General features: G+C 58.5%; 2 protein-coding genes across 6 annotated transcripts; one reads left to right on the top strand and one right to left on the bottom strand.

Annotated features, from left to right (window-relative positions):
* Positions 1-2: 2 nt before the first annotated feature.
* NACC1 (nucleus accumbens associated 1) lies at positions 3-19,709 on the top strand. Of its 3 annotated transcripts, XM_036110789.2 has the most exons (8): positions 3-147; positions 927-1,019; positions 14,061-15,011; positions 15,135-15,308; positions 15,909-16,014; positions 16,114-16,211; positions 16,760-17,015; positions 19,519-19,709. In XM_036110789.2, exons 3-8 carry the CDS (start codon positions 14,069-14,071, stop codon positions 19,613-19,615), a joined length of 1,674 nt encoding a protein of 557 aa, XP_035966682.1. In that variant the 5' UTR covers positions 3-147; positions 927-1,019; positions 14,061-14,068; the 3' UTR covers positions 19,616-19,709. The 3 variants fall into 3 exon arrangements, with proteins under 3 accessions (XP_035966682.1, XP_035966681.1, XP_077910927.1); XM_036110788.2 differs by lacking the exons at positions 3-147; positions 927-1,019 and adding an exon at positions 1,188-1,405; XM_078054801.1 differs by lacking the exons at positions 3-147; positions 927-1,019 and having other exon boundaries at positions 16,760-19,709.
* A 1,799-nt stretch (positions 19,710-21,508) lies between these two features.
* On the bottom strand, positions 21,509-24,561 carry STX10 (syntaxin 10). Of its 3 annotated transcripts, none has more exons than XM_078054821.1 (8): positions 24,437-24,560; positions 23,995-24,176; positions 23,770-23,852; positions 23,631-23,693; positions 22,380-22,487; positions 22,179-22,285; positions 21,987-22,081; positions 21,509-21,891 (listed from the first exon to the last, which is right to left on the bottom strand). In XM_078054821.1, exons 1-8 carry the CDS (start codon positions 24,469-24,471, stop codon positions 21,815-21,817), a joined length of 750 nt encoding a protein of 249 aa, XP_077910947.1. In that variant the 5' UTR covers positions 24,472-24,560; the 3' UTR covers positions 21,509-21,814. The 3 variants fall into 3 exon arrangements, with proteins under 3 accessions (XP_077910947.1, XP_077910962.1, XP_077910953.1); XM_078054836.1 differs by having other exon boundaries at positions 22,183-22,285; XM_078054827.1 differs by lacking the exon at positions 23,631-23,693 and having other exon boundaries at positions 24,437-24,561.
* Between the last annotated feature and the right edge of the window lie 1,768 nt (positions 24,562-26,329).

The following is a 26,329-nucleotide window of genomic DNA, read 5'->3' as shown; positions in this document are numbered from 1 at the left end:
TTTTAGCCAATCAGCGATGCTACCTACAGTTAGTGGCCGGGATCAAAATGCACGGCGGAAAGCTCGGAAAGTAGTGTGTTTAACCTTAATCACGTCGGCTCCCCCGGGAGGGGACGCGTCACTCGCCCCATTTCACGGATGAGGAAGGTGAGGCTCAGAAAGGGGGCGGTAAGCGGAGAAATTCAACACCTACTGATCGGCTTCTGTGTATTGAGTGCTGTAAGCACACTATTTCAGGCCACTCTGCAGGAACAATTAAGGCTCTGAAGTCAGATTTACTGAGTTTGAATCCCAGTCCTACCACATGGTCTTGGCAAGTTACTTAAACTCTCTGGGCTTCACTTTCCTTATCTGCTAAATAAGAATGCTAGTTTCCAATATAGAGCAAAGATTGAACTACAGAATGCCTGGAAATTGTGCAAAGCAGTCCCTCTTCACGTAATAAGCTCTCGATAGGTTCTAACTGGTGTAGGACCGGAGGAGAGCGTAATGGGCTGCACTGCCTGTGTTCCAGTCCCAGCTCGCCTCACAACTTGTTCTTATCCCTCTCTATGCTTAAGTTTGCCCATTTGCAAAATGGACAGAACTTTTTAACGTTCGTTACTGGGTTGTGGTGAGTTTTAAACGAGTTAGTGCAGGTTAAATGCCTAGAACGGAATCTGGCTTGGCATAAACATAAAATCGTTAACTTTTATTGTCGATTCTTGAGCCTGGGTTTGATTCCTGCCACCTGCCACCACTTACTTGCTGGTGATCTTGAGCAGGTTTTTTTCAGCTGTGTGTGCCTTTCTATAAAGTGTGTACAAGTGTGTTATGATTTCGACTTAAAAATGTTACTGTGAAGTTTAAACGAGATAATTCCCATAAAGAGCCTAAAACAGTGCCTGGCACAATAAATAGAATTCATTGTTGTTTTCGTTCTACAGGAAACGAATGTTCCGAAAGGCAGAGAGACTTGTCCAAGGTCGAGAAAGTAGGAAGTGTAAGGGTCGGGAGTCGAACTCTCCAGCAGACCCAAGGTACTGGCGGGGACCCAAAGGGGCGAAGGCAGAAAACGGGAGATGAAAGCAGAAAACGGAGATGGGAGGAAGGGACGCTCTCGGCGCTCAGCTGGCCTCGCCTCGGGGGCGGGGCCTGGGGCGGTGCGGGGGCGGGGCCGCGGCCGCTCCTCCCCGGCCGGGTTGCGGCGGCGGCGCGGCTTGCGCTCGCTCGGCGCTCGGCTGGGGCGGCCTGGCCCACAATGAATGGCCGCCGCGGCTGCCGCTGCTGCTGAGGCGGAGGCCGCGGAGGCCGCGGAGGCGGAGGCCGAGGCCCCGGCGCAGGGGGGCGCGCCCCGGGCCCAGGCCCGGCTCCAGCCGCCGCTGCGGAGCCCGCCGGGAGCCCCCGGAGCGCGGCCACGGCGCAGGTGAGGCGGCCCGCCCCAGGCCCGGTTCCGGCCTCGTCTCGCCGGGGCGGCCCGAGGGCATCCGAGGGCCGGTTGAGGGCTGAGCGGGGAGGGCCGGGTGGGGGCTCCTCCCACAGAAAAGGAGCCGGGTCCGCAACCTGCACCGTCCCCGGACCGGCGAGTGCGGAGAGGCCCGGCCCTCACTAGCGGCCTTGAGCGTCCAGTCCCGGGCCGGGCCGTGGGGTTTGGGGGTGGTGGGATCGGGCCCAGACCTTCCCCCAACCTCGCTCTCGGCGATTGGGAGGCGCGAGGCTGGGCCGGGGCAGGTGCCGGAGGCCCGGGAAGTTGGAGGGCCGGAGGAGGAAAAGTGAGGAGGCGCCCGGGGAGGCCGGGGGGGAGGGGGAGGAGGAGTCGGGCTTTGGGTCGGTCGAGTGGGGGAGGAGGGGAGAGCGGCGCGGCCGGAGGGAAAGGGCCCGGAGGGGGGGCGGGGAGGGGCCGACTCGCAGGTAGTGTCCGGGCGCCGGAGGAGGTGGGTGGGTCAGGTTACAAGCCTGGGGGCGGCTGAGGAGAAGCTCAGGAAGTGGGGCAGGGTGGGTGTGGGCGGAGTTAGTTCGGGTGGGGGCTGATAGGAGATCCCAGAGATGTTTGCAGGGGTCAGATGAGGTTAGGGCTTGGAGAGATGTTGTGGGGGGAAGGCCAGATATGGGGGCTATCAGGTAGGTTGAGGAACTACTGTAGGAGCTTTGGGAGAGGGGGAAAGCAGCGCCTTTGCGCTAGGCTAGTGGCCGCGAAACGGGGCGTCCCGAGAAACTAGTGTGATCAAAAGGCACATGCCACCTCTTCCCCCACCAGGTGTTAGCTCTGGGCCAGATCTGGGGTCTTTCCTCTTTTCCTCATCCTAGTCAGGCTCTGGGTCTCCGACCTACCTTGTGGACGAGCCTCTGCTGGCTTTTCCAAGGTGCTGGCCCACCCGGTGGGTGTTTGTGTGGGCAGCTTGAGAAAGTCTAGAATACCTAGTTCGGGCATATGTATTTGCAGAGAGGTAGCCCAACGGCCCTTACCTGAGTATCTTGGGATACTAGATTTTTTCTCCCCTTTTTGTGAGCAGAGCTTTGGGGCTCAAACCTAAGGGATGGGACCTCACAGCCACCATCTTATACCGTGGCCTCCCAGGCACCAGCTTCCCAGAGGTGAAGAACGGGGAGGTGAGCCTATAAAGCTCTGTTCATTGTGTTTCAGAGGCTCCTGATGGGGAGAAGGCAGGCCACTGAGGAGATCAAAACCAGTATTTACACCCTGGTCCAGGCCTTTGGGGCTACTGGCCCCAGGGCTCTGCCTGTGGGGTGCTCTTCCTGGGTCAGGCCCTGGGATGAGCTCATTGATTGCTCACCACCACTGGGTCAGCTTAGGCCTTCTCCATGGTAGGAGAAAGCTGAGGCTCCAGGTGGCTTGTCCCAGGTCACACAACTAGACAGTGGCAGACTGGGATTGACTGGCGCTCAGCTCAAACCCACAGTCTCCCAGGCTGGCTTTTGAGGGGCATGACTGGAGGAGCTCACACTGTTCGGGATTGCCTGGTGGGAGTTCTGTACCCAGGCCTTTTCTCTTGCCCATTCCAAGGGATAGGTCCGTACGTTCGTGGACAGTTTTTCTGGTGTGTCCCAGAGGGCTGGAATAGTGGAAGCTTCTTTCTCAGAGGCTTGGTCACACCTCATTTCACACCCACCCCTTCTGGGAGCCAAGAGGTCAGGGGTCACGGAACTATAGGCTGGCAAGGGGAGGCAGTTAGGAGGATGGGGCCTGGCTCCAGAGCTGCATCTTGCTTTGCTTGCCTGGTTTGTCTTTTCCCCTTTTGGGTCCCGGGTCAGACCACCACAGCTTTCCTTCCTTCTCTCTGGGCTAATTGTTACCATTGTGTCCTGGGAACATTGACTTGGGATCTTCAGCCCCTGAGGCAAGAGCCACAGACTGCTGGGTGAAGTGGTATCTCCCAGGCCTGGGTTTAATGATGGGTTGTCATCCTCATTTCCTGCCCTCCCCCAGTCTCCCTGTAGTTCCTAGAACTGATCCCACCTGGGCCGTGCTCTCCTCCTCTCCCTGGCTGGCCTTCTGGCTCTGGGAAGGGGGGCGGGGGGGGACTGGGCCGCAGCCCCACTTAAAGATGCTTTTCCCCTACCTGGTCGGGCCGAGGCTGGCTTCTGTGGCACAGACTGGGGCTCAGGGCTGGGTACTGAGGACAAGGATGGCTACCTCTGTTCACATGGCTGGAATAGGGCCAGAGGCTGGTGGGTGCTGGCCGGGGTGAGTGGATGGCAGAGGAGGGCAGAAGCTGCTTTTTTGTGAGGACGTAGGGGCACACAGACCTGGGGTGCCAAAGAAGGCCAAAATAGCAAGTACAACAAGTAAAGGGACCTGTGGGACAGTTTTGTTTCCCTAGGGTGTCGACTGCCTGCTGGGGCCAGGGGAGCAGCTCTGAATAACAGATCCTGGTGAGGAGGGGGGATGGAGAATTTCAAATTGGGTGGTCAGGGAAGGCTTGTGGGAGAGCTGAACCCTGAATAAGAAGAAATCAGCCTGGTGGGGGAAGCTGGGGCAGGGAGGAGCGAATGTTCTGGGCAGAGGGGACAGCACATTGAAAGCCTTTATTGAGCATGTGCCAGCCTCCTGCTAAGTACTCTAAATATCTTGTCCTCATGAGGGAAGGAGTGAGGGGTGACCGTAGTGTGAAGATGGAAGACCCTTAGTGCCATTTGCAGGAAAGCGCCCAGTCTCAGGGTCTTCTGGATCTCCCCACTGCCCCCAGCTGAAAGTCCAGACGCCTTGGCCTGCATCCAGGCCTTTTAAAGTCTGGGGCCCAGGCCAGGCAGTGGGGAGCCCTAGTGAGCCAGGCTGTGAGGACGGCTGAGTTTCTGTCGGTCTTGGAGGATCCGTTGGCGGTTGGTCCAGCCAGGTCTGACTCAGAGTTCATCAGGGTCAGTGCCAGAGCCAGTGATGGAGAAGGGAGCCTGTGTTTGAGGCGACGATGAGCCTCCTTCCTGGGCTTGAAGACAAGTTGGCAGTGCTTGAACAGCCTGTGCTTCCTCTCTTGGGTCCTTCCGGCTCCTCATCACCCTTCCCCCCTTCCCCAGGCCCTTGGTGCTTATTGTGCCTAGCAGGAGCGTGCAGGCCCGTCTCCCTGCCTCTGCTCCTGGGTCCCCTTGGCTGAGAATGCCATCCCTCCGTCTCCCCCTGGAGAGCCCTTCGAGCTGCAGGGGTTGGGAAGTGGGACCGGTCTGGTGGCGGTTACAGGTTGGGCCCAGTGTCTGGTTGTGGTCATCGTCCCATCTCTCCTGTGCCGCCTCCTTCGGTCAAGGTCTCAGCATTCTTAGAGATCCAAGAGCCCCCTGTGAGGACAGCGACTTTGTTTTCTGAATTAAGCAGGGGTTGGGCAAAGGTGAGCAAACATGGTATAGTGGACAGTCTGCTTCCACCATTAGCACCACCCTGCTCGGCCCTGAGATCCTGGGCCTCGTTTGTGACCTGGGCATCTCTCATTTCCTCCTCTGTTAAGTGGGGACCAGCAGGCACACCTGTGCAGCAGTGGTTCTCAATCAGGGATGATTCTGCCTCCTCTCAAGGGATGCTTGGGGAATGTCTGGAGACATTTTTAGTTGTCACAGCCGGGGCTGGTTCTGGCCTCTAGTGGGTGTAGAGGCCAGGGATGCTGCTCAACATCATAAAAAATGTACAGGGCAGTTCTCCTCCCCAAAGAATGATCTGGCCCCAGTGGCTGCAGGGCCAAGGTCAGGGGATCCTCGCTGTGTTGTTACCATGCGGAACGCAGCGGTTGGCATCTGGGGTGTGTGATGATACTGGGAAGGCGGTGGGGAGCACCCAGGAAGTACTGCCCGATTGATCACGAAATGGCATGAGGTTCTGGGAGCTGGCAAGTGGTGTAGGATGTCTCCGCTGCTGTCTGAGACTTTACAGCCCTGCAAGGGGCTTGGGACGAATAGAAGGGGACATAACTAAATAATCACAGCTGGTGTTACTGGGTACCAGTCGCAGGGTAAGCACCAATCTACCATGTGGCTTGCTGGTTTAACCCTTGAGACAGCCTTGTGCGGCAGCTGCCACCATCCAGCCCATTCTATAGCTGGGAAGACTGATGTCAGGGGGCGAGTACTGCTCTGGGTGCATGTTTTCTGGCAGCATAGAGGAAGGGAAGCACAGTTCTAAGCAGGAAGCTTTGAGCTTCGGGCAGGATAATAGGATTCAGATTCTCAGGCCCTGCTGAGGCCCCGCATGGTCTCCCAGCACCTGTCAACAAGCCCCATCCCAGTAGCCATGTGCCCTGTGGCCCTACCAGCCTCCTTCATCAGCTGCACGGGTGTCCCCTCAGGGCCTTCACGCTTGCCGCTCCCTTCACCACCCTTAGCGTGGCTACTGCCACCAGGTCCTTCAAGTCTGAAGGCCCCAGGGATTAGGGTGTTAACTCAGAAAGGTGGGCCAGTGGGGGGTGGGGGAGCTGCTGCAGACCCAGGCCAGATTCCCCAGGGCTGCAAGGAGGGAGTGGGAGGAGAGAGAGAGAAGCATTGGGCTAGACTGCTCATCCTCAGAGATGGCAGGGAGGGGAAGAAGGGTGGAAAGTGGCTAGGGGAGGCTGGGCAGAGGAGAAGGCCTCCCCCAGGGGAGCAGAAGGAGCAGCACCCCGTCTGGCCCTCAGAGGGCACCCAGGACCCCATTTCTGGAGAGACACATCCAGTGAGGGTAAAGAGCCCCAGCTCTGGCCTTGGCCTGTCTTGGCTTCCCTTCTTGGCTCTGGCCTCTCTGAGCCCCAGTTTTCCCGTCCACAAAATGGGTCTGGCCACAGTAGCTATGTGCCTTGGGGAGCGATGGGACCACGTAAAGCATGAGCTTGGCAGGGGCCAGCCATGGTCAGGAAGCCTCAGCTGCTGTTACCTCTGGATTCTGGGACAGGAGCCAGACACGGCCTCGGTGAGTTCCTGGGCCTTGCTCTCCTCACCCAGAAAATGGCGGGAAGAGTCATTTCTGCCTCAGAAACTAGCAAGAAGTATAATCCGAGCCCTTGCCAGGCACCGTGCACCGCAGGGGCGATGTGAATGCTAATTGCCAGCTATCACCCTGTCACAAATTCTGTCACAAACCCTGTCACCCACCGTGGATTTAATGGCAGCTTTTTGGGGAAAAAGAGAATGAATTAAATGTGCACGTACTTTAAAAATGCCTACAGCAGGGGGGCGCCTGGCTGAAGAGCATGCGACTCTTAATCTTGGGACTCTTAACCTTGGGGTCACGAGTTCCAGCTTCAACGTTGGTTGTAGAGATTACAAAAATAAATAAATAAAAAGTTAAAAAAAAATGCAGACAGTAGGGATCTGTACAGTCAGATAACACTTTGTTCTTCGCTAGCAAGTGTTTGCCTAAGCTGTCTTCCAATTCAGCTCCTACAGAGGGTCCGAATGGCTCTGGGCCAGGAAGCCTCCTCAGCAGCCTGGGGGTGGGGGTGTGTGTCCTCCCACCCCCCCCCCTTTACTCTGACTGCACGCTGAGCTACATGAAGGATTGTGGGGCTTTCCAAGGGCTTTTGGTTCTTCTACTTGGAGTTGGTGGTTTCCCTTAATTGGCTTACGTGTCCCTGGGCAGCTCGCTGCTTCCCTGGAAGGTCAGCGGGAAAGACAGCCCGTGGTGGTGTCATACGTCTGTACCCCTAGCTTCTGCTGCCCGGGGAATTTGGGGCTCCCTCTCCAGACCACTGGCAGTTTCCACTCCCACCCGGGCATGATCGGCCGGTAGTGTGAGCAGTTGGTGGGAATCCAAACCTCTGTTACACCGAGCCCAGAGCGGGACCCTGACTGCGGGCCGCCCACCTGGTGCGGCTGCCAGAGGAGGGCACCTGTCTGCGCAGCCCCCTCCGCACTGGCCCTGGGGACCGCCCCTGTGGCGTGGATGGCACTCCGGGCCCAGCTTAGAGACTTTTTCTGAGTCACACTGTTGGACTCACGCTAACGTGGAACAAAACAGGGAGTGAGGTTGGAAGTAATGGCAATAATTCTTCATTCCACAAACAACTATTGAGCACCCATCGTGTGCTGATCTGATCTAGAGACAGCGGACACCGCGATATGAACCAGAGAGGCAGGCACCGTGCCCTGGTGGAGGTGACACAAAGCCCAAGACGCATCTAGTTAGCTAGATGGCAGGAAGCGCCAGGGAGGACAAATCAAGCCGGAGAAGCATAGAGTCGGGGTTGGGAGAGGTTCTTTTTTTTTTTTTTTTTTTTTTATTTATTTGACAGAGAGAGAGGCAGCGAGAGAGGGAACACAAGCAAGGGGAGTGTGAGACGGAGAAGCAGGCTTCCCGCTGAGCGGGGAGCCCGATGCGGGGCTCGATCCCAGGAGCCTGGGATCATGACCTGAGCCGAAGGCAGACGCTTAACGACTGAGCCACCCAGGCGCCCCATGGGAGAGGTTCTGTCTTGGGAAGTTTGAGCCAGGTTACGACTGGGAGGATATGAGGAGCTGTGGCCATCTCCGAGACCGCATGCTAGGAAGTCCGAGAGCCGGGGGTGAAAACTGGTTTTGAAAGAGTTTGGGGTCGAATCTGAGGGTCTTGTCCTGAGCGAGGAGGGCTGGAGCTGGCAACAGCTACGGCCAGCGGACTGGGGCGGAGTTGGGTTGTCGGCACGTTGAGTTGGTATCTGGGACATCTGCAGGCCCGGCACCCACAGGAAGTCCAGGCCAGGGGCTCCATGGGGCAGTTGGAGGTGAGTGGATGGTACTTCCAGCCTGTCTTGAGTCAGCCTGCCGTGATAAAACGCTGTAGACTGGGTGGCTTAAGCAACAGACAGTGCTTACGGTTCTGGGGGCTGGAGGTCTGCGATCAGGTGTGCCCACTGGGCCTTGGTGCGCGTGCTTAGAGAGAGAAACCTCTAAGGACACCAGTCCTAGCAGATCAGGGCCCCACTTCTATGTCCTTGTTTAATCTTAATTACCTCCTAAAGACTGTATCTCCAAATACAGACACGTTGGGGGTTAGGATTTCAACATACGCGTTGGGGTGAGGGGCACAGTTTGGTCCAGAGCAGAGCCCTGAGTCTGGGTTCAATCCCCAGGAGGAGAGAGGTTGACCAAGGATGGAGCGCAGCATCAGCCTTTATTTACCTTTAGTTTCTGGAAAGACCATGCCTGCTCCTCCCCCAGGGCTCTGCATGACTTCCCCGGACATTGAGGGCTACGCTCCCATCCCACTACTGCCTCATTAGACCCCCCCCCCAATATCGCTCTAATGTCACCTCTTCTGGGCAAGATCAGAGGCCCAGGTATGCAGCATGTTAATCTGTGTGACTCTGGATGTATGGCCACATTCCCCATTGGACCATGAGCCCTTGGAGGCAGGCCTTGTCTCAGTCCTGGCCTGCCCCAGGCTCCCAGGCACTTCATGCCCCAGGCAGGCGCTTGGCAAATATTTATTGAGTGACTTGGGAGGTCATGGAAACCGTGTGCTGGGCCCTTGCATCTCACTGGGAGACCTGCTCACATTTGTGGCCAGGACACTAGCGATGCTAGGAGGGTCCCTTCGGCCCTCTTTAGGGCTGGGGGCTGCCCCTTCCCTTGGGGGGTTCTGAAGACCCCAGAAGATGGACAGGCTATTATGCCAAGTTCTGAGGAGAGAGGATTCAAATGGTTTTGTGCCCTAACGGAGTCTATAGTCAAATGGGATTTAGTGTTCTCAGAGGTAAGCATAAGGGCGCGGTGGATGGGTGGTGGAGAGAGTGTGCAGAAGGGGGGATCTCTAGTCCGGAGAATTCTCAGAGCCGGGGGTGATGGAGCATGGGAGAGGAGGATGTAGGCAGTGGGAGGAAAAGGGGACTACAGGCAGGGTGCACAGCTTGGGCAAAGGCCTGGCTGGGTGGGAGAGCCATGCAGTGTGCTTGGTGGGGACAGAATTGTTGGATGGTGTAGAGACCCCCAACTCTTGGCTCCATCACATCTCTTCCTAGGCAGCAGGTGACCGAGGCCAGGTAGCAGGTACTTAGTTAGACCTGTTTTTTTCTGGGAGCCCATTATGGCTCCGTGGTCCTCCCCACCCCCCCCACCCCCCCGCCCAGGGCTGGTGTGGGGAAGGGGCTTCACGCAGAGCCAGGGTAGCTGTTCCTTCTGAGTCCAGAGGACTGGATTGGGGTAGTTGCCCAGGGATGAGAGGAGGGAGGGGAAGCTGGGGGTGGCCTGTTACTGCTTCTAAAACCAGCCAAGGCCTTGCTTTCCCCTGTCCTTGCAGGGGCAACAAGGCCATGAAGGGTTTCTGCAACTCAAGACCTGCGCTGGGCGGGGAGGGGAGATCCCTGGGCACTGATCGCTTGAGCCATTTGTACCAATTGTCTCCCTTCCCCTCCCAAATGGTTAGTCAAAGGCTTCAAAGCCCTAGGTGCTGGGCTCTGAGGCTGGGGTTCACAAGGCTTGGGGAACCCCAGCCTGAATGTCGGGTGGCTCTTACCCTCGGGGGCCCCTCCCTGTGCGTGTTCCCTCCTGTTACCGCAGGGACCTCCGCACACCTGTTGCTGAGCTTGCCCTGATCGGTCAGCCTGTGCTGATTGCCAGTGAGGGGTCAGGCCCTGAAGGCCAGCTGCCGGGGAAGGAGCAGGGCTGCCCTTCAGTCCCTGCTTATCAAGTGGGGCAGTCGTAGCGCTCCCCCGTGGAGGGGACCCGGAGGGGAGTGGGGGGAGGGGACCCGGAGGAGAGCGCCTGCAGCAGCACCTGGCGTGCTGAACACGGCTGGGAGCACCCCTCAGAATGCCCTCTGCAGCCCCTGGGTGCAGCACAGCCCCCACCAGCTGCTGCGTCCCAAACTGGAGTCGTTTAGTCTTGCCTTGGTGCTCCCTCTTTGCAGCCGCTCACTCGTGAGTCTGACTGTCCCCTCTGTCCCTGTCCCTGCCGCCTGCCCCCACCACTGGTCCAGCCCTCAGTGTCTCACCTGTTTCTGTTCTCCACGCTGCTGCTGGGAGTTCGCCGGTGGTCTGGGCCTGCGCCTCCCTTGCTCCAGGCTTCCCCCTGCTCCCAGAAACATTTGTCCTCACCAGGCCAGGCACCCCCTGTCCCACACCCTTCCCAGCAGCCCTGTTGCCCCTGCACTCCCCTCGAGCCAGCACTGGCTTCCTGGGGGTCTCCACACTGCACTGCACTTCTTCCTGCCCCAGACAGTTGCTCTCTGTCCCTGTGTCTTTGCCTTTACTCCCAGAGTCAGCCCCTCAGTGACACCCCAGTTGTATCACTCCCTGTGTCTCCCCACTAGACGACTGCGTGTGGAGACAGCCAGTCTTCTTTAGAGCTGTGTCCCCTGAGCCGTGCGGTTTATCAGGGTGGGTTGGATGAATGAGTCCCCATTTTACAGCTGAACAAACCAAGGCACAGAAGTGAGGGGCTGGCATCTGAAAGCAGGTCTGGGGTTGGGAGGTGCTCTGACTCCACCACAGACCTCCCCTGTGTCAGTCCTCCCCCTTACGGTGGGAGCCTTCCAAGCTGGGGGTCCAGAGCTCTCTTTCAGGGACTGGGAGCTAGCCTCTCCCTTGACCCCCTTGACTCTGGTCACTTGGGCCCCAGTACCTGGAGCGGCTTCATTTTGGCAGCCTTGGGAGTTGGGTTGGGGCTGTGAGGCCCCTGGAGCAGGCTCTGGGTTCTGTCCTTTGCCTGCACTCAGTGCCTCAGTTTCTCCTGTCTCCAAACAGAGGGTCAGCTTCTAGCCCATCTGGCACTGAGTTTGAGGCCCTGGAAGGAGTGTGCTCCTTCTGATGGGAGGGTCCTTGTCTCCGCCTCGCCCCCTGATGACCGTAAATTGTTTTTCCTGGCAGTGACCGTGATTTTGATGATGACAAGGAGGCAAAGGGCACAGCCCAGGGAAATCACAAGTTTCAATGCCCGCACGGACCCTGGTTTGAATCTTGTCCCTACTACTTACTCACCAATGACCTTGGGACAGTTCTTAGCTTCCCCATGGCCTCGGTTTTCCCATCTGAGAACTGGGAGTATGAAATCGGCCCCATAGGTTTGCTAAGAGGGTTCAAAGAACTTCCTGCAGGTCACCTGTCAGCTCTTTGGAAGCATGGTTGCTGGGAGGGGCGGGGCCTGCTGGTGTCTCGGGGTTCCACCACATGTAGCAGCTTAGTGAGGACAGACTGAATTTGCACGATTGGGTTGGTCTTACCAACATTGGTTTCCAAACGGAGAAGTAGAGATTTGAGTTCCTGCTCTCAGGAGCGAGTTGGTTCTGGAGCCAGCACGCACTTGTCCATGAGGGCATGGCTGCTTCTCTTCGTCTGTACAGCCTTCTGTGAGCCCGGGGGTACCAGATCGGGCCGCTGTGTCCCAGCGCTCCGCCCATGGAGGCAGCTCAGAATGGACTCACTAGTCAATGAGAGATGTGAAAGATGCATGAAAGCTAATCTGGGAATGAGGGGAAACAGCTGGGGGCTCTAGTTGGTACCTGCCCCAGGGCCTTTGCACACCTGCTTTCCTCCTTTCTCCTTACCAGCCCGACTCTTCTCATACCCACACTGCCCATTCAGGACCACCGCCTTCTATATTTTAATAGAATTGCAGGGACTCACTTTTACTATGGGTATAGTCGTAAAGCCACATTGTCCTTCAGAGCCCTTTTATGAGTGCTCTCGGAGTATTGGACATGCCCAGTTCTGGATTGGAATGTGCTGGAATGTGCACTGATGGAATAGGCTGTGCTGCAGAAATTCACATTTGAGAGGTGCCCGCGCTCCCTGCGCAGGGTCACAGACAGTTCCTTTTTTTTTTTTTTTTTTTTAAAGATTATTCTTATGTATTTGGGCGGGCGGGCAGAGGAAAAGGGAGAGAGAATCCCAGGCGGACTCTGTGCTGAGCATGGAACATACTATCTATTTTTGTAAATAAGCAGTATGATCACCAGGATCAAAAGAGTGTTTATGGCAAGTATGGATTCTTTCTTTCTTCCTTCCTCGGCTTTATTGAGATGCACATACCATGGAGTCCATTTAAAGTGTACAATTGAACAGTTTTTAGTACAGTTGAACCTTGAATGACGAGTGGGTTAGGGGCACTAACACCCCCACCAGTGCGCGTACGAAGTCAAAGGTCCACATACAACTTTTGACTCCCCCAAAACTTAACAGCCTACAGGTGACCAGAAGCCTTACTGATAACATAAACAGTCAGTTAACACGTGTTTTGTATATTGTATGTGTTAAGTACAATAAAATAAGCTAGAGAAAAAAGTTACTAAGAAAATCCTAAGATTTGCTGGCCGGCTCAGTCAGTAGATGGGACTCTTGATCTTGGGGTCGTGAGTCTGAACCCCACCTTGGGTGTAGAGATTACTAAAAAAAAAAAAATCATAAGGAAGAGAGAATACATTTACAGTCCTGAACTATTGAAAAATTCTGCGTATAAGTGGACCCACACAGTTCAAACCCCTGGTGTTTGAAGATAAACTAGGTATATTCAGAGTTGGGTGCGTATGCCTACAATTTTAGACCATTTTACGTTAGGGCCAGAAGAAACCCCCGCATCCTTCTGCTTGCCACCCCTCACCCCACCTAGCCCCTGGCAACCACTAGTCTGCTTGTTTTGGCTCCGGATTTGCCCATTTTAGACATGTTACATAAATGGGATCATACAATACACAGTTCTTTTGTCTGCCTTCTTGCATTTAGCATATTGTTTTCAAGGTTCACCCATAGAATAGTATGTATCAGTGCTTCATTCCTTTATATGGCTGAATAATATTCCATTATATGGTTGGACCGTATTTCATTTTATTTTAGCCATTCATCAGTCGACAGACATTTGGGTTGTTCCCCTCTTTCTGGCGATCGCAAATGGTGCCGTATACATTCACGTACAGGTGTTTCTGTGGATGTAGGTGTTCATTTCTCTTGGCTATAATTCTGAGGAATGGAATTGCTGGGTCATGTGGTAGTTCCATGTTTAATCATTTGAGGAACTGCCAGACTGTTTTCCATAGCAACCGCACCATTTTACATTCCCACCCGCAGTGTAGGAGGATTCCGATCTCCTCCTTGCCAACACTTGTTGTCTGTCTTTTTTATTCTCGCCAGCCTAGCTGGTATGAAATGGTGTTTCGTTGTGGTGTGCATTTGCATTATCCCTGCCGACTAGTGATGTTCCCGTGCAGCCTCAGGGTTTCTTGAGTGGTCATTCAGTCATTCAGCCAGCAGTGATCGGGGGTCACGGGCTCAGTGCTGCGGACGCAGTGTGAAGACTCTGATGCCCCTGCCCCTTGGGGGTTTCGGTGCCAGTGCCCTTCAGAGTTACCTAACCGTGCGTGTCGTGCTCGTGATGGTTAACGCTCATGGAGTTCACACTGTGTTAACTCATTTCGTGTTCAGACACACACGTGTAAGTATGCTTTTGCCCGCCCCTTGTCTGCAAGGGACAGCCGGCAGCCACCCGGGCCTGGAGCTGACATGACTGATTTGACAGTCTGTCCTAGAGGCCAGTCTGTGCCGGGACCGAGGGTGTGGGTGGCACCGGGCGATTCTCACCCTGTGGATGTCTGCCCCCACGTGTCTCCCTGCAGCAGGTGAGGGTCGTGAGAGGGGTGCGCCGAGTCTGCTGCCTGACCCCGTGTCTCCGTCTGTCTCGCCCCTGTCCCCCCCTCCCCCGTGCAGCTGCCGCCATGGCCCAGACCCTGCAGATGGAGATCCCGAACTTCGGCAACAGCATCCTGGAGTGTCTGAACGAGCAGCGGCTGCAGGGCCTGTACTGTGACGTGTCTGTGGTCGTCAAGGGCCACGCCTTCAAAGCCCACCGGGCCGTGCTGGCGGCCAGCAGCTCCTACTTCCGGGACCTGTTCAACAGCAGCCGGAGCGCGGTGGTGGAGCTGCCGGCCGCCGTGCAGCCCCAGTCCTTCCAGCGGATCCTCAGCTTCTGCTACACGGGCCGGCTGAGCATGAACGTGGGCGACCAGTTCCTGCTCATGTACACGGCCGGCTTCCTGCAGATCCAGGAGATCATGGAGAAGGGCACCGAGTTCTTCCTCAAGGTGAGCTCCCCCAGCTGCGACTCGCAGGGCCTGCACGCCGAGGAGGCCCCGTCGTCCGAGCCCCAGAGCCCTGTGGCGCAGACGTCAAGCTGGCCGGCCTGTGGCACCCCGCTGCCCCTCGTGTCCCGGGTCAAGACGGAGCAGCAGGAGTCGGACTCCGTGCAGTGCACGCCGGTGGCCAAGCGGCTGTGGGACAGCGGCAGCAGCGGTGGCGGCAATGGCAGCCGCAAGATGGCCAAGTTCTCCACACCGGACCTGGCTGCCAACCGGCCGCCCCAGCAGGCCCCGGTGGTGGCGGCGGCGCAGCCGGCCGGGGGGGCTGTGGCGGCGGCGGCGGGGGCCGGCACTGGGCAGCCGGCCGGGGGGGCGGCGGCGGCAGGGGGCATGGTGAGCGGGCCCAGCACGTCAGAGCGGACCAGCCCGGGCACCTCGAGCGCCTATACCAGCGACAGCCCTGGCTCCTACCACAACGAGGAGGACGAGGAGGAGGACGCAGGCGAGGAGGGCACGGACGAGCAGTACCGGCAGATCTGCAACATGTACACCATGTACAGCATGATGAATGTTGGCCAGACAGGTGAGGTGCCCGCCCTGCCCACCCCTCCCCAGCCCGGCCCCTGCTTCCCACCCCCCCTCCCCCCGGCAGCCCCCCCCCATCCCGTCCCCGACACATGCTGCTCTCTGCCCACCCCCCACAAAGCCGAGAAGGTGGAGGCCCTCCCCGAGCAGGTGGCCCCCGAGTCCCGGAATCGCATCCGGGTACGGCAAGACCTGGCGTCTCTCCCAGCTGAGCTCATCAACCAGATTGGCAACCGCTGCCACCCCAAGCTCTACGATGAGGGTGACCCCTCCGAGAAGCTGGAGCTGGTGACAGGTGGGCCAGCATCACTTCCTGCCCAGATTCCCCGCTTCCTCCCATGTTGGGCCTCTGTGCCCTCCGAGCCAGTGGCTTGTGGGGTGGTGGTTAGGAGCCAGGGACTTGGGGTCCAACCCCACCCCTGCTGCCACCCACTGGCTGTGTCCTAGGGCAGCTGACCCCCCCGCCCCCCGCCCCGGCACTGATACGTGCCAGAGAGTGGCCTCCAGGTTTCCACCCCAGAGGCTGGTATGAGCGTTGGCTGGCATCGTTGGCCACACGGGGAGATGAGCGGCTTCATAGGGTGGTTGGAGGGTTGACTAACAGAGCGGTTAAGGATCTTGGCGTCAGGGTGCCTTGGTGTGAGCTTCCACTGCCTGTTCTTTTTGATGCCCAGGTGGTTGTGTGGGCAAAAGCCACACATGCGCAAGCAGGGCTCGGCATGTTGTAGGTGCCCCGTGGACAGTGGCACCACCAGCTGTCCTTTCCTGATCGCTGACGAGGCCATGCTGGGGCGAGTTGTCAGGGAGCGTCTTGGCCGGGCCCAGGCCAGGGCCTGGCCAAGTGGGGAACGTGGCAGTCTGGGGCCCCCGGCCACCCTCCTGCTCCCCACTCCAGGCACCAACGTGTACATCACGAGGGCGCAGCTCATGAACTGCCACGTCAGCGCGGGCACGCGGCACAAGGTCCTGCTGCGGCGCCTCCTGGCCTCCTTCTTTGACCGGTGAGGCCCTCCCAGAGCCCGGATGGAGGGGAGGGGGGCTGCCCCCGGCCCCCCCGCCGCAGGGGGCCTGACTCCCCTCCCTCGTGCCCCCCACCTCAGGAACACGCTGGCTAACAGCTGTGGCACCGGCATCCGCTCTTCCTCCAACAACCCCAGCCGCAAACCGCTGGACAGTCGCGTCCTGCACGCTGTCAAGTGTGAGTGTCTGGCTTTCTGGAGTCAGGCTGGGGTGGGGTCTGGGCCAGGCAGCTGGTCCTCTTCGCTGATAGGTGGGTGGGGGTTAGTGTTAAGAAGGATTCTGAGGCTCAGTCTGGACTTGTCGGGAAGAGGGCTGGGATGGGTCAGAGATTTCTTCATAGTGGGGGGGGTGGTCCTTTGGGAGTCGTGGGAGCGATGAAGCAGCCAGGCCCCAGCCATTTGTCGGGAGGGAGGTCTAGGTTTTCACGTGGCATCTTCCCATTCCTAAATTCTGGCAAATGACCCAGGTTTTTCAAGAGCACTGGGCCACCCTCTCAAGCCCCATGCGTGGCCGAGCTCAGTCAGGCATGGGGCCAGCTGATGTGGTTTAGTGTCCTGGCTTGCGAGTCCTCCATTCCATCACCTCTTGAGGGGGGTTCGGGTGTTGCGCGCGTGCATGTGTGTGTGCGTGTGTTTGGGCATCAAGGAGTAGTGTGGCCGAGTGTCTGTCGTCAAGGTGAGAGGCCAGGGCCACGCTGTGCCTGAGCCATCGACTCTGCCCTCACAGACTACTGCCAGAACTTCGCTCCCAACTTCAAGGAGAGCGAGATGAACGCCATCGCAGCTGACATGTGCACCAATGCCCGCCGCGTTGTGCGGAAGAGCTGGATCCCCAAGCTCAAGGTGCTCATGGCCGAGGGCGACGCCTACACCACCTTCATCAGCGACACGGGCAAGATAGAGCCGGACATGATGGGCGTGGAGCACAGCTTCGAGACGGCCAGCCACGACGGCGAGGCCGGCCCCTCGGCCGAGGCCCTCCAGTAACTACCACCGGACCCTCCCCGCGGGGCCGTCACACTCCCCTCCCTTCCCCCCCGTCACACCCGCCCACCATCTTGGTCACGAGCTACTGTCTGTCCCTCCCCAGGACCCGCGGGGGGCGCTGCATGCTCCCAGCCCCTCTGCCTCCCCATCCCACTCTCCGACCCCCATCTGAGCGGCTAGGAGAGGGCAGCAGCTGGTGCGGGCTCTGCGCTGCCTCTCTCGTGCGCTCGGGCACCGTCGGGGGGCCTCCGCTCCCCCTCCCCTAACCCCCAGCTGTGGTCTCCCCACTCACCAGGCCGGGTGTGGGGAGGGGCCGGCCTGGGGGGCTCAGGAAGGCCCCCTCCCCAGGCCCTGGGCCCCTTGCTGCACCCCCTTGGGACTTGCAGGGGCCCCAGGGTTCTCAGGACCCCTCCTGCCACCACCTCCCAGTGCTTCCATGTTTCCAAAAGCGCCTTCCTGTCTCCCTCGTCTGTCCCTGCGCCTGGGGGCTGGGGTAGGCGAGGCTGAGGGGACTGCCCATTTCACAGCTGAGGGAACCGAGGCTCAGAGGAACTCCACCATTGACCTAAGGTGGTGGGTGGTGGTGGGCCCAGTGCCCTTCTCTCTCCCCCACCCCGTGCCCACCTCTGTTGCCCCCGTCTGTCTCCTGGGGCCTGAGAGGGGCAGGTCCCGAGTCGGGGGCTCTTGGGGGCAGACCGAGGGTCTCGGCGAATAGAACGAGAGGTTTCCTGGGCTCACAGAAGTGTGTGCGTGTGAGTGCGCGCGTGTGTGTGTAGAAGTTGTGCTTTTAAACAAATGAAGATATGAGAGGCAGTAGGGCCAGGGCTGGAAGTCAGGGGAGCAGGCTGGGGGGCTGTTGCCCTTCCCCCACCACCACCCCCCGCCCTGCCCCCTGTACATACTTTTTAAAGCATTTTTTTAGCTAATGAAATATTGAAGTATAAGATTCCTTTTATTTTTCAAACCAACGGGACTGTGTCTGATGTCCCCTTCGGTCCCCGGGGACGTGGCAGGCAGGACGGGGTGGGGGCTGGGGGCGGGCTGAATGCGTGCGTGTGTGTGGAGTGTGGGTGCGCATTTCTGAGGTGGGGACTTGGCCGGGCCTCTGCTTGGGCTCCTGTGGGTCTGACCAGGTCCCCCCCTTGCTCCGCTGCTCTCCAGCGGGGCTCCATTTGAAGGGTGGCCGTGGCCTTGGCCCATTGGCTGAGCCCAGCTTCTGGGGACGAGGCAGGGCCTGCTTCCATTGTTAGCAGTTTGCAGAATTTTCTCTAACCATTCCTCTCTTTAGATCCTCGCCCAGCGCGAGGGGTTTTGTTTTTTTGAGTTTTACATGTGAACTCTGGAGGGTTCTTTTTTTTTTTTTTTTAACTCCCTGTCCCCTCCACACTGGGTGTCCTTTCTTCACAATTTTCACCTTTTTCTCTTTAGCCCCGTCCCCACTGCCTCTCGTCTCCTCCCCGGTCTGACCGGCCCATTGCTCCCATTGCTCCCAGCGGCCTCTCCAGAGGCAGGGGGATTGCCGGAGGTGGGGCGGGGGTTGGCCAGCCCTGACGGGACCTTTGGAATCTGACTTGGAGGCCTCCCCCACCGCCCAGCAGCCCCCACCGGTCTGTGAGGGGGTCCCTCCTGACATCTCATTGTGGGGGTGTGGGGGGGTGTCTGGTCTGGCCAGGGTCCTGGCACTCTGCTTTCCTGGCCTGGCCCCTGCACCTTAGCCCTCAGCTGGCCCAGTGTATGGGGGGAGTCGACGCCCCAGCTAAAGCACAAGCACCTTAGTCGCACCTCCCCCACGCCCTTGTCCTGGCCTTGACATCCTACCCCAGCATCGATCCCAAAGCACAATATCCTGGTCACTTGGCAAGCTGCCGGGCTGGCCAAGGCCGAGGGGCCTGCCAGGGCTCCAGGCAGAGCCCACAAGGAAGGAGTCCCTAGGCGCTCCCCTCCTTCCAGGCCTTAGCAGGGGCCAGCTCTCTGGGACTGGGGTCTTCTCCCTCCCCACCCCTTTGTCCTGGACAGGCCCCTGCCCAGCCCCTCCCTGCCTTGTCCTCGGGTGGGGCTTGCCCCTGTCCCTCCTCCAAGCCCCTGCAGCACTGGGTTGGGTGGCAGAGCCCTCTCATTTCAGGGACCCCAGGAGGTGCCCCTGGCTCCCGGGACTGTGTGTTTGGTGGGGGGAGGGGAGGGGAGGGGCCGGGCAGGGGTGCAGGGGAGGAAACTCCTCACCAGGAGAGCCAAAGACAGGGTTGTGCCTTACCCCAGGAGCCACCCCTGCGCCCCTCCCACCCCGCCCTCCCCACCTCTTGGGCGGCCTGCTGCTTTTCCTTCTCTCCCTCCCCTCCCCTGCCCTGCTCTGAGCTGCATGGTCCCCCCACCCCGGGCAGCCCAGGGAGGAGCACGAATGGAGAATCACCAACCAACGCAAAAAAAAAAAAAAAAAAAAGACTGTGGGCCCCCCCCCCTCCGCCTCCCCTGGCCGCCCACTCACCCGCCTCTTTCACGCAGGACAGACCGCCCGCCCTGTCCGTGTGAAGTGCCAACGCCCTCCCCGCCCTGGGCCGACCCCCCACTCCCCGGGCCCGTAAGTGAGATTGCACATTAACTACTGTAAGGAGAGGAGCCGCACTGGGAAATGTGAACCATGAGAATATCAGTGACACTGATGAGGAGAATAAACTAAACGCCTTTGTAACAGCCCTGCCGCATTCTGCTCTCTGGGGGCGCGGGGCCCAGGAAGGGACAGTTGCTGCACACGAAGGCTCAGTGTGCTCAGGAACAGCCATTCCAGACATCACATCCCAGAACATCAGTGTGAGAGGGGAGGGGCAGTGTCCCCCTTTCAGATGGGGAAACAGGCTCAAACCCAAGCTGCCAGTAGCTTCCCCCTAGAACGGGGCACCTGGCTGTCTGGCTCAGTCGGTAGAGCATGCGACTCTTGATCTTGGGGTCGTGAGTTCAAGTCCCACATTGGGTATGGAGCCTACTTTAAAAATGTAGCTTCTACTTTGCAGCACCCTTCTGGCTGCACTGGTGTGTACAGACACGGCGCCCCGGGGCTGTTCTGCACATGCGTGGGTCCTAGGTCCTGTGTCAGGGTCCCACAGGATTGCCCCCAAGAAGGGCCTCCACTGAATTGGCTGCATGACCAGCCGACTGGCTCACTCCCCTTCTGTGGCTGTTGGACACACCCAGCCCCAGATCCACATCCTGAACACACCCGCACCCTCGCTGCATCTGAGCCAGTGCGCCCACACACTCCTACATCAGAAGGAACACAAGAGTTGAGATGGCAAGTTAAATTCAGCCGGTGTCCTTTCTTTAAAATACCTTGGAGAGCTGTAGGTCCTGAGGATAGGGAAGGACAAAATGTTCTCTCGAGTCAGATGGAAAAGACACAGATGGGCCCAAAGGTCCCCCTGATTCAGAAATGTTTCTAGTAACGGGGGAAGGTTGTTCACGGATGTTAGGGATCCCATTAAGTCAGAAAATATTTGTCTTGAGGTGGGAAAGGAGGCTTCATCCCCTGCCCAAGTCAGGCCCGTCTACTCCCTGATTAGGGGGAACATCCAGAATCATGGGGAGATGATCAAGTGGGATTTCAGTTCCCAGGGAGGTCCAGGTGTACTTCAAGAAAACCAGCCCCAGCCTCAGTTGCCAGAAAGCAGGGTTTTGAGAGCCAGCAGCATCAACAGAAAAACCAGTCACCTCGGGTAACAGGAAGTCTCATCTGTCTTAACAAGTAGGCAGCCCCAGGTAAGTGCAAACACCATCTGACTCCAGAAGTCTCGTCTTCTAACCCCAAGAAGACTTGGAACTAAGTATAAAAAGATCAGGCGAACCCAAACCATAGCATCAGTGGGTTTGCATCAAAAAGGGAACCTGTACCTACTTGGTTCTTTGTAAGGCCCGACAGATGAGCCTGCCATGACGACATCCTTGTAACAGGCAGCACTTTGCAGCATGTCAACGGGTGGCTGAGATGCGTGGTTCTGCTGTCTGACTGCGTGCTGCGCAGGACACCAACCTCCGAGGCGGTGGGCTAAGGTTCACGGCACTTACAAGTCTTCCTGGCTCGCAGGAATCATTTTGCACTCAGGCAAGCTCTGGCAAGGCCGCTGCCTCAGCGACTGGGTGTGCCACGGAGCCCAGCCTTACGGGGCCGCTCAGAAGCGACCGCTCGGCCCCGCCGCTAAGGGGCTGGCCTGCGGTAGGGCCCAGAACAAGCACAAGATGTTGAGGCTAAACTTCAAAAGCTCAAGGGAGAACCAGGGTTGGAATTGTGCAATGTTCTCAGTGGTGAAACCCAGAAATGAACTGGAATGGTCTTTTCCGCACCGAATCCTGACCACTGAGATCCCTAATAGGCATGCGTGCGTGCAGGCAAGTGCACACGCGCGTACACGCCTGGGCCCCACAGGGTGTGCAAGCAGGGGGCTTCCAACGGGAGTCCCACTTAACGAGCCACAAGTCAACACACAGTAGGATAGCAAAAGCGTATAAAAAAGGCTGGGCTTTTATTTCCAAATTGGCACGTGTAGAAGGCACAGGAGCAAAGGGCTTTGGGGTACCAGAGTAGAAATGGGGAGGAGTGTGTCTGAGGTTCCCCTAACCTCTACCACCTCCTAAGCGCACTTGAGACAGGACCAGTGGCAGGGGCTCTGGCCCAGGGCCCTGAGGGTCCCACTGGCTCTGGATGAGAACCTTGGGACAGCCCCCCAGGCAGGAACCGCTTCTCCCACGGGGGGCAGGACCTTGCCAACTCCCCGGGCTGGAGGGACCGGCGCCCTCGGGAGGGCCGGGGTCAAAGAAAGAAGAGCAGGATGAGAACCAGAAGAAGCACCCCCAGCAGCACCACGATGGCACACCACTGTCGGCGGTCTGGGGGCAAAAGGGTCAGAGGTTACAGGGGGACGGGGTACCACCCTTGCAGTGCCCCCCAGCACCACCCCAGTTGCCTCCCCAGAGGGACTCACCACTCGTCATGTGGGATACTTTGGCCATCTTCCTGAGGACCCCATCCATCCGGGACTGGGTGTGGTCCATCTCATGAGCGAAGGCATCCAGCATGCTGTCGATACCAAGATGGCGTCAGCCCCCAAAATTCTGTGCGCGCTAGTGCAGCCGACCCGAGGGCTCCCGGCCCACCCCTAGGATCCTGGCCTCACATGCCCTGCTCATCCAGCTCCTCCCCAACACGGCCGGACATGTGTTTCAGAACCCAGATGCTCCCAGACACCATTGCCAGCTGTTGGTCCTGTTGGTCCATGATCAGCTGCAGATCGGAAGAGTGGGAACGGCTGTCAGCAAGGGGCCCTGCGCCGTCCCCAGGCTCCTCCAGCCCAGGATCCCCAGCCAGCCACACACACCTGCTGTGTGGCCTGCTGCTCCTCAAGGTAACGAGAGGTGGCTGAGGCCATGCTGGCATCGAGCAGGTCGCTGGATGACTTCTGGGCAACTGGCTTGCCCGTCAGCATCTATGGGGGCACAGACCACAGGTTCAGGGAGAGGCGGCCACTCAGAACAGAACCAGACACAGGTTTGTGGCAAATCTAGATGGTTGTTAGGAAGGTAGTCTTGGGAATGGGACAGCCCGGGTTCCCCAGACCCACCCCTTCCTTACTAGCAAGGTGACCCCAAGGCCATATCACTTGACGTCTCTTTGCCTCAGTTTCCTCCTCTGTAAAATGGGAGAAATTCCTGGGGCTGGAATGAGGATTTACCGAATTAATCCATGGAGAACATTTATCAGATAAACAGATGTATTTAAGAATTTGGACTTTGGGGCGCCTGGGTGACTCAGTCGTTAAGCGTCTGCCTTCGGCTCAGGTCATGATCCCAGGGTCCTGGCATCGAGCCCCGCATCGGGTTCCCCGCTCAGCGGGAAGCCTGCTCCTCCCTCTCCCACTCCCCCTGCTTGTGTTCCCTCTCTCGCGGTGTCTCTCTCTGTCAAAGAAATAAATAAAATCTTAAAAAAAAAAAACGAATTTGGACTTTAACCCTCAAGGCAGCACACCTGGAAAGCATGAGGGCACTGATACAGGACTCCAAACTCATGCAGGCCTCAGCCCCCCACCCTCCCAGACCCCACGAGGGGATGGAGACAGGCTGGTTTCACAACATGCAAAGAATGGACACAGGACACAGAAGGAAAAAGTGTGCCAACAGAGGCAGCTGGGAGAGTGCCCACAAAAGGCATGAGTAGGCACACCCTTGGAGGGAAATGGTATGCAAGCCGACCGCAGAGGGGGATCCGCTCAGAGGCCAAGTTCACCCGCTCAGATGCCCAGGTACATACACAGAAACAAAGTAGGCATACATATATCCTGGAAACAGTAACACACCAAGCAAAAAAAGAAAAAGGAAATGGGCATCTAGACCCACACCAGGAGGCAGAAAGGATTATATACACAGAGAGGGCTCAGGCGTACACAGCCAGAAAGAGCAGGGAGGTGGACAGCCAGGAGACAACTGCACACAGAGAAAATGGGCACGGACACAGAAGGGCAGACATACATGCAAGGGGGACAGGTGAACGGGCACAGCGGGTCAGGATTGCACGCAAAGGGGAGGGTCTCTCTGAGAGCCTCAGGTGAGGATGTTGGGTCTGGATGCCTTACCTCTCTATTATTCCTCTCCATGAAGGCTATGGCTGCGGGGCTGACCATATGGTCCTTCATATCCTGGGGGTGAGGACGCCATAAGTGAGTAAAGACACCCCAACCTCCCCACACGCAGGCCACTGGAAACTCTCCTCACCTGGACTGCCTCCCGCATCCGCTCCACGAACACCTTTCTCTCCTGCAGGTCTCCGGCTGGGAGCTTGAACTTTCCTGGGTTGGCTTCCACTATGCGTAAGCCCCGAGTCAGGAGTCAAGGCCAAAGCCAAACACAAGCCCCTCCTCTGCCTCAAGCCCTTAACTCCTCCCAGGTGTCCAGCCGCCCCCTGCCACAGCAATGGGTTCTCCCAGGACGCCTTGCAACCCCCCAGGATATCGATGGTCTCCTCCAGGTCCTCGAGGTCCCACTCGATGCTGCGAAGGCCATTCCGCAGCTCATTGGTCGTCCAGTCCAGCTCTTCGCGGCCGACCGCCGCGTCCTCTTGCAGGAGCTCGCACCAGCGCTGGTACAGCCCGCGGGCCGTGTTCACCGCCTTCTGCACCTCACTGCGGGCAGGGGCACACACACTGGTCACGGCTGGGGGCAGGCGCTCCTCCCGCCCGCCACTGCGCCCGCAAACGAATGGGGGGGGCTCAGGATACCCTAATATCCCCCTGCGGACCCCTCCCACTCGGCCACGGGTCTACCCTGACCGGCGCACCCCGACGGCCGTGCCCAGACCGCCTAGCACGCTCTGGCGGGCACGCGGGCACTAGCTGGCACGGGGACCGAGCACCCTCCTCCCTCCCTCATTGCTGTCACTCACCCTCGGACAACAAAAAATGGGTCTTCGAGAGACATGTCACACGCCCCCCGCCCGAGGCCGAGCCCCCCCTCCCCTCTCGGCTTTGGTAGCAGGTTCCCTCCCAGTAGAGGGGAACGCGCAGCCACCCCCGCCCCCGTCACGTGACCCGTGCCACCATCGAGAGCGGGGACGGCAGGGTAGAGAGGCCTCGGAGGCCCGAAGTGCGGAAACTTCCGCCCTTCTCACGGCCATCTTTATTTTGGGCAGAGAAGGCTTCGCGTCCGCGCAGCCCACCGCCCCCAGCAGTGTCCCAGTTAAGTCTGGCTGGGTTGGGGGTCGGACCTCGTGATCTCTCAGTTGGAGACCCAGCCCCTGGGATTGTTGCTGCGCAACCTGTTTCCCTTTGGGGCAATGTGAATAATAATAACCTCCTTCAAATCAGAGATTATGGCTGGGGAAGGGGATCATTCGATTCGGAGATCCTCTTAACAGACTTTCTGAGCCTGCACCTTGATTCTGCCCTGGGAGATCGTCCCAGCCTAGGGTTGGGAAGGGCTGGGGGAAGAGGTGTTCCTCCCCACTCTCCCGCGGGGATGGAGGTGCGAAGTCTTGTTGGACTCTTTCCTCCTCTTTTTTTCTTACAGAGGAGGGGCGCCTCCAGGTCGCCCTGGGGCGGGGTGGCTGAGTGGGGGGCCCCAGAGATGCTTCTGGGGTGTGGAGTCTCTCTGGGGTGTGGAGTCTCTCTGGGTGCGAGGCTGGCAGTCGCGGGAGGGGGTGTGGTGGTGGCTCTGAGGATGGTGTGTACAAGGAAGTCCTCTGCGTGTGGGGTCTCCATCTAGGGAGGGGCCAGGAATGTCTGGAGAGACAGAGTTGACCCTAGTGTGACAGAGGCGCTCTGGGTGGGGTCTCCGGAAATGCATTTTTTTCGGAGGTGAGCCATCACCTGAGTGCGGTCGCGGTCTGTTTCTGGAGACATTTAGGCGAGATGTCTGAAGTTCTTGGAAAGTCTGTGTGCCCCTGTGCTTCAGAGTCGCTAAAGAGAGTCTGAGAGATAGCGCCTGGGCTGGGGATGTCATTGTGGATTCGCCGAGGTGGTGAAGGGGGAGACGGGTGCGTCCTCAGCAGGTCGCCTTAGTGTGTGGCAGGATCGCTGAATAGGGACAGTTTAAACAGCAAATAATTCCTGAGTCCCCATGTGCGGGGGGTGGGGCGGGGGGAGGGCTGTGCGTGAGGGTTCTCCAAGGCTGCATGATTTGGCGGGGGGGGGGGGAGGGAGAAGCAGGAATACCTGGGAGAGAACCCTGTAGGGAGAAATAATTATGGGGTCTCTATGGCGGAACGAGGATGAAGGGGTACTCAGCGAATCGCCCCTCGTATTGGCAAGGTCTTTGTGGAGGGTTTCAGGGAGTTGGCGTTGGTGGAAGCCCTGAGATCGCCCCTATCTGCCGGCGGGGGTTTTCCCGGAGGCGTCACGCCTTCTGGCCTCGGGAGCCCGCCGGGCTGGACTCTGGTCCGGAAGCCGGGGACTACAGCCAGTCCTAGCTGCCGGGAGACCGGGAGGGTAAGGGAGGGGGCGTGTTCGGAGGCCAAGGCACCGCCCCCGCCCGCCCGGAAGGAGGCTGCCACAGCTCCGAGTGGAGATCCCGGCCCCTGTCCTTATATGGGCAGCCGGAAGCGGCTCGCGCGCCTGCCCTACGTCATTATATCCAAATTTAGTCGTGGAAGTCTGGCGCTTCCAGTGGCCGGAAGATTCTGCCCGCCCGCCGGCGGCTGGGGGAGGGGGGAAGGGGGGAGAGAGGAGCCTACACTTAAAGGGCCCTTGCCACGAATGAATGGAGCTGTAGGAACAATTTTGCATCTTATTTTGGAGGAACTGGAAATGGGTTTTCTTGGAGCGATAGGGCGTAGCGGAAG

The sequence above is a fragment of the Halichoerus grypus genome, chromosome 1, assembly GCF_964656455.1.
Source record: "Halichoerus grypus chromosome 1, mHalGry1.hap1.1, whole genome shotgun sequence".
Lineage (NCBI taxonomy): Eukaryota > Metazoa > Chordata > Mammalia > Carnivora > Phocidae > Halichoerus > Halichoerus grypus.
This window is presented reverse-complemented; position numbering and strand designations above follow the sequence as displayed.

Coding starts and splice junctions, on each gene's coding strand:
- NACC1 (XM_036110789.2), top strand. CDS start 14,069: ATGGCCCAGACCCTGCAGATGGAGATCCCGAACTTCGGCAACAGCATC. Junction 16,015..16,113: donor CTGGCCTCCTTCTTTGACCG/GTGAGGCCCTCC, acceptor CCCCCACCTCAG/GAACACGCTGGCTAACAGCT. Junction 17,016..19,518: donor CCCTCGGCCGAGGCCCTCCA/GTAACTACCACC, acceptor TCTTTCACGCAG/GACAGACCGCCCGCCCTGTC.
- STX10 (XM_078054821.1), bottom strand. CDS start 24,471: ATGTCTCTCGAAGACCCATTTTTTGTTGTCCGAGG. Junction 23,853..23,994: donor GACCATCGATATCCTGGGGG/GTTGCAAGGCGT, acceptor GCATAGTGGAAG/CCAACCCAGGAAAGTTCAAG. Junction 21,892..21,986: donor AGTATCCCACATGACGAGTG/GTGAGTCCCTCT, acceptor TTTTGCCCCCAG/ACCGCCGACAGTGGTGTGCC.